Source organism: Myotis brandtii, unplaced genomic scaffold (assembly GCF_000412655.1).
Source record: "Myotis brandtii unplaced genomic scaffold, ASM41265v1 scaffold240, whole genome shotgun sequence".
Taxonomy (NCBI): Eukaryota; Metazoa; Chordata; class Mammalia; order Chiroptera; family Vespertilionidae; genus Myotis; species Myotis brandtii.
In genome coordinates, this window is record NW_005359064.1 from 5,909,397 (window position 1) to 5,923,817 (window position 14,421).

General features: G+C 46.0%; 1 protein-coding gene across 1 annotated transcript in view; it reads left to right on the forward strand.

The window, feature by feature from the left end:
- Window positions 1-14,421, forward strand: part of EEFSEC (eukaryotic elongation factor, selenocysteine-tRNA-specific) — a 251,577-nt gene that overhangs the window by 126,201 nt on the left and 110,955 nt on the right. The window contains exons 5-6 of the mRNA XM_005866956.2: window positions 1,510-1,606; window positions 3,972-4,136. Of these exons, the coding sequence (XP_005867018.2) occupies window positions 1,510-1,606; window positions 3,972-4,136 (262 nt within the window). The remainder of the gene's footprint in view (window positions 1-1,509; window positions 1,607-3,971; window positions 4,137-14,421) is intronic.

The window sequence follows — 14,421 nt, forward strand, 5'->3', positions numbered from 1 at the left end:
CATGGCGGACAGATGGGTGTGCGCGGGTGTGCGGGGGCTGCGTGATTTCACGAGCTGGGCCTCTAATATGAAAAATATAATCTCTTGGCAATGTGTTGAAAACCAAGGCTGGAAGAAAGCACACCACAATGATGGGTTATGGGTTGTATATTTTCCCTTTCCAATGGAAAAGATAAATAAATGTCATCTTAAAGAAAAGGGTCTCTCTGGGAAGGTCCTGTGAGGACTGGCCTCTATTAGACTGGGATGGTGGAGGTGTACTCCCAGGTGCATCTTTAGGGACTTTTGGTCACCAGTATTTCCTGAGTCTCTGCAGGAGGCTAGCAGGTATTTATTGGTCTTCTTTAAGGGGTCTTTCAGTCAGAGGCCTGGGAGCCAGGATTTATTGCTGCCTTCTCAGAGAGGGTTCTGAAAATGGAAGTTAAAACCCAGGAGCACACTTTTATTTATTGATTTTTTTATTGTTTTGTGTGTTGGGCCATTGTCCCGGCCTTGCCAGCCAGCCAGCCACCCGCCCAGATTATTAGGAAAGAGAGGGAATAGGGTCGACCTACTATGTGACCTCTAACCACAAGCATTTGGCGGGGGGGTGGGGGGGCTTCCTGGAGGTCCTCCAGGAAGGCCCCCCAGCAATATCTGAGTCTGGAGAAAGGGGGGCCAGAGCGTGAGGCTTCCTTGCTTCCAGTACCTCCCCTCTAAGCACTATCCCTACACAAAAAGCTCCAGCGAGAAGGAACCAGACTCTTTTCCCCACAGCCCTATCTCCAGGCCTCGCCAATTAACTGGCACAATCAGTGTGAAATAAATAACATCAGGCCACCGGGCAGTCAAACCCAGGCTCCCTCCTTGTGCCAAAGATAGCCCACCTCGGAGGCCTTGGGCTTGGCATTGAGCAACTCTGTGGTCTGAGGCCAGTCTCCTAACCCACATGGCTGCAAACGCAGCCACCAAACAATGGCCACCTTAGCTCCTGCCCCCAGGGGCTGGCTGGAGAACAGGAGATGGTCCATGCAAGTATGGGACCTTGAGCTCGCCAAGCTGTGCCATGGCTTCCTGGGACCAGCCCGTGGGCACCAGGGTTCCCATCTCTGAGGTTTGGGGAAAAGCTCATTGGCCGTCACACGCCCATGAGTAAGTGGTGCCCCACAGGCAGCTGAAACCACTGTGTACTTCCCCTCCATCGTGAATCCAGGAGCACACTTTTAAATTGTGTTGTTCAATATAAGACATTTCCCGTTGGGGACTCCATTTCCTCATCTGCCCACTGTCTTCATGCCATCTATGTGTTCAGAAATGGAGTCAGAGCTAATTATCACTAAACAAATAAAAACTAAGACCACATGATAAGGTGGGGTACGGTGGCACTCTCTTTTTAGGTGCTTCTGAAAGGAGGAAAGGAGAGAATACCCATAGGGCTTCATGGTCTGTTCTACCAGGTGCTTCACAGATGTGTTCTGTTCCATGCTGATGATCTCTGTAACTATGGTGGGACTTGTTTTTCTATTCCAGGTTCCGAGGTGCACCAATTATACCTGTGGCGGCCAAGCCTGGGGGACCAGAGGCCCCCGAAACAGAAGCTCCACAGGGCATCTCAGAGCTCATTGAGGTATTGTCAGCTTGAATCAGGTTGGTCTCTGTCCCCAGTTCTGCCCAGGCAGGTTCCTTTGTGTCCTGCTCAGCCTGAGAGAGACAGAGAAGTATCACCCTCCGCCCCCGTCTCCTGTCCCCCAAAAGGATTCTGGGGTGGTTCCTTTAAACTCCCCCCCCCACCCCAAAAGCTTAATGCAACCTCCCTCAGAAAGTTAATCCCAAACAGAACTGAGGGCCTCCACCCTTCTAAGCCTTTCTTTTTCCTTTCTCTTGTCAAATACCTCCACTCAGACAAAGCAGATCCTCTCAGTCTGGAACTCTGGGGCTATGCCATCTGTTCCAGTCCTTCAGATTGTACCAGGTCCTCCACTATGTCTAACCTGGACTAGTGGGCTGGGGGCCAGTGAGCCAGGGAGAAGGAGATGGGCCCAGCAGCAGGGACAGTACAGCTTAGGTCCTGTGGCCTCTACCAAAACACTGGAGGCTTTATCTTCTGAAGCCCAGGGCCCAAGGCTCAGGCTGTTCCTCCAGGCTGGGTAGTAGTAGACAGAGGGAAGGAGCATAGCCATTCACAGGGTGGCCAGGGCAGTCAGCAGGCAGGGTGGAGGGGGAGAGGGAGGGTATGGTGATGCTTCTATGGAAATGACAATGAGACTAGGGACTGTAGTGTCCCTTTGCTGGGCACTTGGGGCAGCTCAGAGGGTCACAGTGCTGGCCCCACCACCTGCTCTCTCTGTGACCTTAGGCCCATGACCTGCTCTCTCTTGCCTCAGTTCCCTCACTTAATAAAGTAGAGGAGAATATAGCACCACTTCCCTTGTGGAGTTGCTGTGAAGGTTAAACGAGTTAATGTGTATAATGTGCTCAGAACCGTGCTATATCAGTTTACTGTGATGGTGAGATATGATTATCACATACCAAACACTGTACTAAGATCTCTACATGCAAGCTCATTAACATTCACAGTGACCCTGGGAGGCTTAAATTATCCCCATATTACCTCAGAGAGGTTAAGTAACTTGCCCAAGGTCTCATAGCAGGTATGTGGTGGAGCTGGGATTCAAACTCAGGTCAGTTGTGGGGTGGGATTTGGGGTCTGCCTGGGTCCACAGAGCCAAGATCAGGTGTGACTGTGTGCTACCACTGTTTCTGTGATTACACGGTGCTGATCTTGCTGAAGTAGCAAAACCAATATTTTCTGGGTAAGGCTTTTGTTACTTTTTCACCAGCTCTAGAGAGTACTGGTCTGGGAGCGTGGGACAGTTGTGTTTGTTAAAGCAAAATCCACAAAAATACTGTTTGTATATTCCTTTAAGAAGCCTCTGCATACATCTCGGGCCAAGCCTGTTTTGAAATCTCTAGTCTTTTTTCAAAAGAATTGTTATCACAGGATTAAGAGTTTAGAACATTTACTACCAAATACTTTTTGATAGGAAGTAGCAAAATAAAAGGAATAATGTGGTCTTAGTTTTTATTTGTTTAGTGGTAATTAGCTCTGACACCATCTCTGAGCACATAGATGGCATGAAGACAGTGGGCAGGTTAAGGTTGAAACTGTGGAAAGAGTCCACAGAGAAGGAAAAGCAGAACCACAAACTGAGGGACAGCACTGGCCCTTTGCAGGGGGCGCTTGGAGAAGTGGCCTTCACCCCTCCTGTCCTAACAAACTCAGGCAATAGCCTCTGGGAACAGCCCTGCTCTCCCCCAATCCTTCCGTTTCCCTTATTCACTTGTCCTTCTCTCAGGTGAGAGGCCAGCTGCTGGTGACACTTGGAAGTACTCACAGCCCTGGGAGGGGAGACAAATAAACAGATTATCACAATAGCATTTAACTGGTGATGCGGAGGAGAAATGCAGTCAGACAAAAAGGGTAGCAAAGCCTTTCCAGAGGTGTTGTTGCCCATTTGCCCTCCTAGAGAGTCAGGGTAAGGCTAAACAGGGTGGTGAACTTTGGGGCCTGCCAGTGGCTGGTGTCTGTGAAAAGGGCAAGTGGTGGGAGCCTAGGCCTCAGCAATACCTAGGCCCTAGATGATGACAAATCTTAAATTCTGCAGGCATCAGGTGGATGGAAAAGCATGTGAGGCCAGGGAGCAATGTGACCAAAGGTGTCCTGTGGCAGGCTCCCCCTGCTGCAGTGTGGGTGAGGGCCTGGGTGCCTGGCCTGTTAGGAGACTGTTGGAGTAATCCCAGTGGGAGAGCATAGATGAGGCTTCTCCAAGTGCCCTTTGCCTTTGCACCGAGGGAAGGCACGGAGAGCATGGCAGAAGTTTGGAGTGCAGTCAGGAAGTTGCCCGTTTCTGATCTGGGCTGGTCTGCCCTCCTCTGCCCTGTCCCATCCAGTCCTTTCCCGACAGAGTGTGGCACAAGCATCTCTTTTCTAGCTCCTGACGTCCCAGATTTCCATCCCAACGAGAGATCCCTCGGGACCATTCCTCATGTCTGTGGACCACTGTTTCTCCATCAAAGGCCAGGGCACTGTGATGACAGGAACCATCCTCTCAGGCTCCATCAGCCTCGGCGACAGTGTGGAGATTCCTGCCCTCAAGGTCAGTCTTACTTGTCCTTTCTTTTGCCCTCATTCTCTAGTGGCAAAGGAGAGGAATGGTCCCTTTGTCCTCAGCTGGGTCTGCTTCCTGAGACTGGCCAGCGGGCGCTGCTCTCTCCTCTATCTCCTTTCATGCCTTGCCTGGATTCTAGAACTACCACTCCCCTATTTCTTATAACAGCACCCATTTTTTGAGATCCATGATGTGCCGCAATGAGCCTCCCAAGGTTCTTCCTTTATTGCTATCCTTTATATCCGTTATAGATAATGAAACTGAGGCTCCAGAAGGTGCATTAGGCTCAGGACCATGTGGTCAGCAAGTGAGGTGCCAGGTGTAAACCTCCTTTCTGCAAGCTTTCTGTGTCAGGGTGGCAAGACAAATTAAACACCATTAGAATCTTGTGTTGCTCAGTCATACAGTCTGGAAGACATCCAGATGAGTTTCACACTCCCAGTGACCGCCGGCAGATGCCATGTCATCCCTCTGGAGACCTGTGAGAAGGATGGATAGCTCTGCATCTTCCCAGCTCCTCCACCTTCTGGGAATTTCTGGCTGGCTCTCATTTAAAAGATGTCCAGTAGCCTTGATGTTTCCCTTCTTCATTGGGCTTTTCTTATGGCTTTAGTTTAGAGGAAAAACTTTCAGCCTCCCTCACTGCCCTTTCCTTCCCTTCAGGGGGAATGAAGGTGGGAAACAAGGCTAGTTAGAACTAGAAAGACCGTACCAGGAATTCAGGGTCCAGGGCAGTTCTCTGGTTCTAGAAGAATCCAGAGTACAGGAAAGTGATGGCATGCACTTGGCCCTGTATGTACAACCAGGGACAATGCCAGCTGCTGATGTACTCACAGACCTAGGCAAATGAATTCATTTTGCATGCTAACTGAGAATTCTCCCTGGAGGGCTGTGTTAATATGGCTCACTAGCTGTATTAGGGTCCACCAGAGAAACACAACCAAAAGTATGTGTATATATCTATGTACACAGAAAGAGGGATGTATTTTAAGGAATTGGCTCCCAAAATTGTGAGGCCTGGCAACTCCAAAATCCATAGGATGAACCAGTAAGATAGAGACCCAGGGAAGAGTTGCAATTTGAGTCTGAAGGCTGGGGGAATTTCCTCTTCTTCTAGGGATATCAGTCTTTTTCTATTCAAGCCTTCACCTGATTGGATTGGGTTCACCCTCACTGTGGAAGGTCATCTACTTTACTTAGTCTAGCCAATTAAATGTTAATCTCAATACAGAAACATCCGGGATAATACTTGACCAAATATCTGGGTACACTGGCACAGCCAGGTTGACATAAAATTCATTATCATATTGGGGCAAGGAGGGCCATGATTGCAGTATCTACCCTGAGCAAGGGGAGGGCAAGGGAACACATGTGCCTTATGTTGGCCATTCCTGATCTAGGGCAGCCAGAGAGGTTATAGGAAAGGGCATTTCAGGGGTGAGGGGAATGGCCAGGGCTTTTTCAGTAAAGGAAATTTCAGGTTTAAATCTCCCTGTTCTACTCATTTTATGGTGGTGTGACTGTTGCTTCCTCCTGCAGAAGCAGGGGTGGGTAACAAGGAAGAGTTTCCTGATCAGGGAGGACCAACTAAAGAAGAGCTTTTATAGGCCTGAGGCTGGCCAGGGCTCCCTGGCATGTCAACAAGAGTTGGAGGGTGAGACCCTGTCCTTCTGAATCCTGGGGCCTTCCCTGGCACTGTGGGTCATCATTCCCTCCTCCACTGGCTGTTGTGGATCCTCTTGTGAAGACCGTTAGCCTTTGATTAAATCAAATCCATGTTGTGCAGGGACTAAAAGTATAATTCTTAAAAAATAAAGCACAAAATTATGAAAATAAACTAAACTTAATATTTAACAAAGTTAAGATTATAATAGTAACTGTGTTAATTCTTAGCAGGAACAGAGAATAAATCAAATGCTAAATTTCTTTCCATTCCTTGTGTTCCCTTAGGCATACTCCTTTGGACCACCTTAATCTAATATTCCCCTGCCCTGGGAGAAGACATTTCTGCAGCCTGGGAGGGCAGCTGGGAGTAGGAAGGAGGTGTCAGAAGATGGCTCTGTGGGAGACAGACTTTGAATTGAGAGTACCTGAGGCTCTAGAGCAGGGGTGGGGAACATCCGGCCCACGGGCCATATAATGCCCGAGAAATCATTTGGTCTGGCTCTGCCAAGGCAACCACAAGTGGGACTCAAAATTCAATAAATTTAGGAGCTTTTTTCATAGCAACATAAATTTATATTAAGTGAATTATATTAAGCGAATGATGTTATAAATATCCAAATGGCCCTTGGCAGAAAAAAGGTTCCCCATCTGTGCTCTAGAGGGAGGAAAAGGTTTGTGATGACAGGATCAGGAGCTGTAATGCTAGGACTACGGGTATGGGGGAGGGCTGAGACAGAGTTAGTCCGCCATGCTAAGTAGACAGCAATGTTTGAGTGGGGACATGTTCTGAGGTCTTCGGCTACCCTTCTTGTCCTTATAAAGATGGAACTTGCCTTTCGGGTATGTGGAAGGTGCTTGGCAAACATAAATTTAAAGCTCTCCTTGCTTTTGTGTACCTATTTTCCCACAGCCTACTTTTCAAACCTCTTGGTGTCAATGTCTGTATGATTTTCTGATTTACTAGTCAAAGAAAACAGGACTGTAGCATTGAACTTGGATATTTGGCTGAGGAGTTTTCCAAGCAAAATATGGAGGTTGCAGCCTGTTTCTCTTTTGCTGCTTATAGTAAATGTGAGAGGAAGGAAATGTTTTGAAGAAGGAACTGTTAGTAAAAAGGAACCAGCACTTGATTTGGGAGGGTCTTGGCATGTCCAGATTGCAAAGGATGCTACAGGTAGGAAATTCTCTTTGAGAAAGCTTGCTCTGGTGAAAGACCCAGGGCAAGACTGGACAGCCTTTGCTGATGAGATGAGGTGTGCGACTCAAGGATCTAATAAAAAATCTCACCAGAAGCCAGGAAGAGAGGTGGGCTTACCCTGAAAGGATCTGCAGAGAACCCTTTGGTTTAATGGCATAGGTCCCCTTGATATACATGAGAGACCCACAAGGTTTTTGAGAATGTTATTAGCAAAAACACTGCCAGCCTGGACTGAAAGGAACAGAGGCCTGAAGAAATGAAGGGAAAAAAGCAGTTGGACTTTTGGTATTCTACATGAAGGAAATGGACTTATAGAACTACTCAGCTACAAACACATGTTATCTTTCAAGAAAAGGAAGAATGATTCCAAAGGCAGAGCTGTGGATGTAAAGTTAAAGGCCAGAGAGGCAGGCCTATAAGCAGGGGCCCATGGAGTCTCTGTGGGTCCAGAGAGCAGAGGAGCAAGCACAGAGGGCTGTTTTCAGACCTGGAAACCTAATGGGATCTGCCTTGCTGGATTTCAAACTTGCTTGGGGCCAGTGACCTCCCATTTTCTTCGTATGCCTGAATTTTAAAAGCAGATAATTCGTTTTCTAGTTTCACAGGTCCACAGATGGATCATATAGTATCATCCATGCCTAATTAGGTGACTTAGATGATGAGTTTTTTGAGCTAATGATTAGGATGAGATTTTGGATTTAGAGTTAATGCTATAATGGAGCGAGAATTTAGGGATGTTGGGATGGGATAAAAGTATTATGCACATGCGATGGGTGTTAAGTTTTTGGGGATCAGAGGGTGGACTACAGTGGGCTGAGTTGTGGCCCACAAAAGATGTGTCCACTCAGAACCTAAGAATATGATCTTATTTGGAGTAAGTCTTTGCAGATGTGATTAATGTAAGGATCTTAAGATGAGATCATCTTGATTAGGGTGAGCTCTTTATCCAACGATGAGTGTCCAATGACCCAGAGATTCAAAGAGAAGATCATTGAAGTTGGAGGTCAAGACTGGACTTATGCAGCCCTAAGCCAAGGAACACCAGTGATTGCCACAGCCACCAGAAGCTAGGAGAGAGGTATGTATGGAAGGCATTCTCTCTTAGAGACTCTACATACAAGGAACCAGCCCTGTTGACACATTAATGCTGGATTTCTAGCCATCAAAAGTGCAAGAGAATAAATTTCTGTTGTTTAAGCTACCAAGTTTATGGTAATTTGTTATGGCAGCCCTAGGAAACTAATATAGATTTTGGATGGAAAGTACTGAAGTAAAAAAGTAAATAAAAAGCCTTAAGTCCTTTATCTTGGGCAGGCCCCTGAATTCCTCTGCACTTTGACTTTCTGGTGAACAATCACAACCCCAGCTCACTGTTTAGGTTTGCTGTGAGGGTGACATGAGCTGAGTTCTCATTAGCACTAAAAGGCTTCACAAGTTAGTAGTAGAGTCAGAACCTTTGCATACTGATGGCCAGCTCTGCTCATTTCTTCCTTTCCTGTGATTCCCATCCGACAGGAGAATATCTAGGCTCAGGAGGGTTAAGCAGCTAGACAGCAGAGCCAGTGTTTGAAGTTATTTGTCCAGCTCCGAAGACCAGGCTCTGTCCACTTTACCTGCTGCTCCTGTAGCCCCAAGGAGACCATAGGGCCAGTGGTATTTTATCTCCTCTGGACAAGGACCCTCCAACCTCCTGAGCAGCTTTGTAAGTGACCCAGTGTGCCCTTCGGAGGCCTCTCCCTGGTCATGGAGCTCCTGAGGTTCTGAGGTCCTGACCTCTTCTCACCCCTGCCCTCCATGAACCAAATTGGCGACTAGTGCCTGTTGTGCACTGGGGACATTGCAGGGTAGGGCTTTAAACTGGATGGCCCTCCTCCCAAACCCAGTGACATCCCTGTCAGATTTCAGTAATTGACTTGGACATATCCGACCACTTGAACTCCCTCAGAGGCAGAGCACAGCCATTCCAAATAAATGGTTGCGTTCCCCTCCTGGCCAGGGCTTTCCTGCCAGAGCTTGTCAGACCCTGGCCCCTATTTCTGCTGCCCATGTTTGTTCCCAGCTGGGGCCCATTAGCTGATTGAGGGAACAGGGGATAAAGGAGAAAAACCAGATTCCATTTAGACCTCAGAATGGTGTAAACCCCAGACATCCTGAGATTCACCAGCCTCTCAGGCTTTTTGGCTCCCTCGGTCCTCAGCCTGGGAAATCCCTCTGGTAAAATTTGTTGTTGGGATTTAGGCTAGTGATCTTTCCAGTGATGACTGGCTATCAGTATTGTAACATCCAAAACTCAGAGCCACAGACCATGAAGAAAGAGAGAGCAAGGAGAAATTGAGAGAGGTCTGGGAGCTCAGAGGGACCACAGGCAAGTTATTCAGCTTCTCTGTGTTTCACTAATTCCTCAGAACTTAGAGACCCCCTATGTGTTGGCCAATGTCTGGGGCCTCTGAAAGAGGGATGGAGGGGTGTGGTGCCCCCTTGGGATGATGGACAGCAAGTCCCTAGCATATAGGAGGCTGATACTCTTGTCGTATTGCCATTCAATATGACTTTCATGTGGAATTTCTATTTGGGGTTCTAGATCTAGTAAGGCAGGGTTCTTTCCTGGCTGTAAGTAAATAGTTCTTCTCAGGGTTCCTCAGTGAGTTATTGAAATGGAAACATGCTTCTGTATAGCCCTCTGGTCCACTGACTCCACCTGTTTTTCCTCAACCTACTCTTTGAACTTCTTGGTATCAATGGCTGTATGATTTTCTGATTTACTAGTCAGGGAAAGCAGAACTTGTAAGCAGTGAACTTGGATATTTGGCTGAGGAGGGCCTTGCCATCAGGCTCCTTTCCTCCTATTCTGGGAGCACCGCTTGCATCCAGCCTCCCCTGGCTCACACTGGGACCACTCCAGATCCTGTTCCTTTCCCTGCCTTGTGCACCAGCCGCCCTAACCCAGCCTCAATTTGCTGGTGGGTCACCTTCATCTATAGGATAAAATCTAAAGTGATTTGTGTGATTTGGTCTTGCTTTTGTCACCTCTCCAGCCTCTTTCTTAATTCCAAAGCCACACAAGATCACTCCTGCTCAGTGGATTAGTCAGGACTCTGGTCGCAAGTGATAGAACTCCAACTTAGACTGGTTTTAACATGATAGGGGGTGCACTGGCTCAGTTACTGAGAGGCCAGGGTTGGGAGGGCACTGGTGCCTCCCTCCAGATGTTTTTAGTACAGGCCGCTCTTTGTGGTCTTGTCCCCACAGCACTGGCTTCCCATTTCTTCCCCATCAAGTCCAGGGTATAGTGGGCTATATCCTAGTGGTTAGCTACCCAGAGGATTGACCCAATCAGTGGGGTTGCTCTTCCTCTGCTAATGACTGGTTACACAGTTCTGGCCAGCGTGAGAGGGAGGTGAGCAAAAAGAGGCCAGAGGAAAGGGGAAAATGACTCGAAAGCAGTGCCTGAGCTCTGATGGACTTGCTTTTGGGACAGAAGTTACGTTTCCTTACTGTTCAATCAGGCTTGTCTACTCCTTGGGATAGAAGGAAAAGGCTTCTTTTCCCACGGGTTATAAGCACAATTATGGAATGGGATGTCCTTGGCCTGGTGGACCAGGAGTTCATCTCTGTGGCCAGGACAAGTGCCACACTCCTACTGGGCCAGACTGGTTACATGTCTTATCGTGGAGCTGGGGCCGGGGTTGGGAGGAAAGGTTCCCAGAGGAAGATGGGGTGCTATCACTAGAGAATAGATGCTGGGCAGGCAAAACTGAGCTATCCATGCGCTTTGTGGTTTCGTGTGTCCATGTCTCAGTAGCCAGGGGCCCTGGTCACAGGGGCTGAGCTTAAGTCCCTCCCCATCACTTACTTGCTGGGGCAGTTTCTTCACCTCCTAGAGCCTGTTTTTGGGTGAACTACTCATGAAGATTTGAGGACATTCACATAATATGCTTGCAATGGGGCCTGCACATGAGCACTGCTGTCGTTATCATTTTTATTACCACATGTCACTCTGAATCTTGTCTTTTCCCCATTTACTGTGCCTTTTTACTTGGCCCACAGAATGCAGTGAGTGAGGGGTGTGGTGGCCTAAGCCCAGCATGCCCTGCATCCCCGAGCACCAGGGCTTTGTGAGACCTTTGCCTCTCCCTCGCCACTCTGCTGGCTTAGGGATTTGAATTACCTCAGCAGCCAAGCTGTAATATCCTGTTGTCTCCTTAACAAGGTCTAGCAAAGGAAGGACAGGTGATAAACAAGGAGAGAGATTGATGTCAGAGCAGGCAGGGAAGCCAGGATGATGTGCTGCTGTCAAAGACATGAGTTTGGTATCCTGAAGATGTAGCAGGCTGCAGCAAGCTGCCTCTATGCAGGCCTTTCCCTATGGAATTCCTCCAACTTGTCCTTAGCTCTCAATCCCAAATGAGTAGTGTGCCCTTTGACATCAGTCCCTAAGAATCTGCCGCAGTTTCCGCTTCCAGAGACCTGTTTCTCTTTTGTTCTTTGTGTGTGTGTGTGTCTTAATTTCTGAGAATGGTTTTTTATGCTGACATGCCTATCCGCAGAGATTGTGTTGATATGCTGATACTCACAGCCCAGGCTGAGTTGCTGTTGGCTGGATGAAGCAGGCTGCATGTCCAGCCTAGCTGGGGTCTAGTATTCTCTCAGTTTAGTGTCAGATGGCTTTTAGAAGTGTAAGCGTGGAAACGTAGAGGGCTATTGGCATTGCACACGGAAGGATGGCTTGTTGGATATGTGCCAAATAGTGCCGTGTGCTGGGCTCTAGTATTAGACCTTCTCAGGTTCTCATCCTATGCTTTCAACAACTCTGTGGGAGCTCTGCTGTCCTACATTTTTGTCTTTATTTTATTTTTTCCTCATAACCATTTATCCCCCCATACCCTCTACCATCTCCACTCACTGAACTCTGCCCCGCACCACTACACTGATGTCCGTGTCCATGAGTTCTATCTATTTTTTCTTCTTTTTTTGCTCAATCCCGCCAACACACCCACCCATCCAGAGTTGTCTGCCTATTCTCTATGATTCTGTCTATATTTTGCTTGTTAGTTCAGTTTGTTCATTAAATTCCACACATGAGTGAAATCATATGGTACTTGTCTTTCTCTGACTGGCTTATTTCACTTAATGTTCTCCAGATCCACCCATGCTGTTGCAAAGGGTGAATTTTTCTTCCTTTTTATGGCTGCGTAGTATTCCATTGTGTAAATATACCATAGCTGTTTTATCCCCTCATCTATTTATGGAAACTTGGGCTTTGTTTGTTGTTCTTTGTTAAGTCCCTTTAAATGTAAAGTTAGATTGTTTATTTGAGCTTTTTCTTGTTTCTTGAGATAGTCCTGTAATGCTATGAATTTCCCTCTTAGGAGTGCTTTCCCTGTGTCCCATAGATTTCGGGTTGTTGTGTTCTCATTTTCATTAGTTTCAAGGTATCGTTTGATTTCTTTCTTCATCTCATTGTTAAGGCATTCATTGTTTAGTAAAAGGTTGTTTAGCCTCCATGTCTTTGTGTGTTTTCCAGTTTTCTTCTTGTGATTGATTTCAAGTCTCATAGCATTATGGTCAAAAGAAGATGCTTGATATGATTTCAGTCTTCCTAAATTTACTGAGACTTGTTTTGGTCCTAGCATGTGGTTTACCCTAGAAAATATTCCACGTGCACTTGAAAAGAATGTATATTCTTCTGCTTTGTGGTGAAATGCTATGAAGATATCAATTAAATCCATTTGATTTATTGATTTATTATGTCATTTAAGGACGTCTCCTTATTGATTTTCTGTCTGGAAGATCTATCCATTGATGTCAATGGGGTGTTAAAATCCCCTACAAAGACTGTATTACTGACAGTCTCTCCCTTTATGTCCATCAAGATTTGCTTTACATATTTAGGTACTCCTGTGTTGGATTCATAAATATTTAAAAGGGTTATATCCTCTTGTTGGATTGCTTCCTTTATTATTATGTGGTGTCCTTCTTTGTTTCTTACTAAAGCCTTAGTTTTAAAGTCTATTTTGTCAGTTATAAATATTGCTACACCAGCTTTCTTTTCCTTTCCTTTTGCATGAAATATCTTTGTCCTCTCCTTTTAGTCTGTGTGTAGTCTATGTCGTTCTAAGGTGGGTCTCTTGAAGATAATATATATATATATATATTATCTTCTTTTCTTATCCATTGAGCTACTGTATGTCTTTTGATTGGAGCATTTAACCATTTGCATTTAAAATGATTTATTGACATTTTATTTTTCCTTTTTTTCTTTTTCTTCTCCTTTTCTCCCTCCTCTTCCTCCTTCCCCTTTAATATTTCTTGTAATACTGGTTTGGTGGTAACAAACTCCTTTAGCTTTTTCTTGTCTGGGAAGCTCTTTATTTTTCCTTCAATTTTAAATGATAGCCTTGCTGGGAAAATAGCCTTGGTTGTTAGTCCTTGCTTTCATCACTTTGAATATTTTATGCCAATCTCTTCTGGCCTGAAATGTTTCTGTTGAGAAATCAGCTGATAGTCTTATGGGAGCTCCCTTGTAGGTAACTGACTGCCTTTCTCTTGCAGCTTTTAAGATTCTTCTTTGTCTTTAACTTTTGCCATTTTAATTATGAGGTGTCTTAGTGTAGGCCTCTTGGGTCCATCTTGTTTGATATTCTCTGCTTCCTGGGCTTGTATGTGTTTTTTTCTTCACCAGGTTAGGGAAGTTTTCGGACATTATTTCTTCAAATAGGTTCTTGATCTCTTGCTCTCTCTCTTCTTTTGGTAACCCTATAATGTGGTTGTTGTTATGCTTCATGTTGTCCTAAAGGTTTCTTAAACTATCCTCATTTTTAAAAATTATTTTTTCATTTTGCTGCTCTGATTGGTGTGTTTTTCTACCTTGTCTTCTAAGTCGCTGATTCAATCCTGCGCTTCATTGCATCTATTGTATATTCCTTCAGTGTAGCCTTCAATTCAGTATGGCATTTTTCATTTCTGACTTGTCATCTTTTATGGTTCCTATGTCATTTTTCATGCTATTGAGCATTCTTATAATTATTACTCTGAACTTTATATCTGATAAATTGCTTATCTCCATTTCAGTTAGCTCTTCTGGAAAATTCTGTTGTACTTTCATTTGGGGTCTGTTTCTTTGTCTCCCCATTTAGGCTGCCTGTTTGTGTTTGTTTCTGTGTGTTAGGTAGATGTGCTACAATTCCCATTCTTGATAAGGTGACCTTATGGAGTAGGTGACCTGTGACACCCAGTAGCTGTCTCCCTGATCACCTGAGCTGGGTGCTCTAAGAATGTTCCTTGTGTGTGTTATGTGAGCTCTCCTGTTGTAATTGTGTTTTCATTGCTATTGGCCCATTCATGCATGGGTTCAATCCTCAGGCTGGTTGACAGTGAGGCTCAATCCCCAACACAGTGTACAGGCTGCTC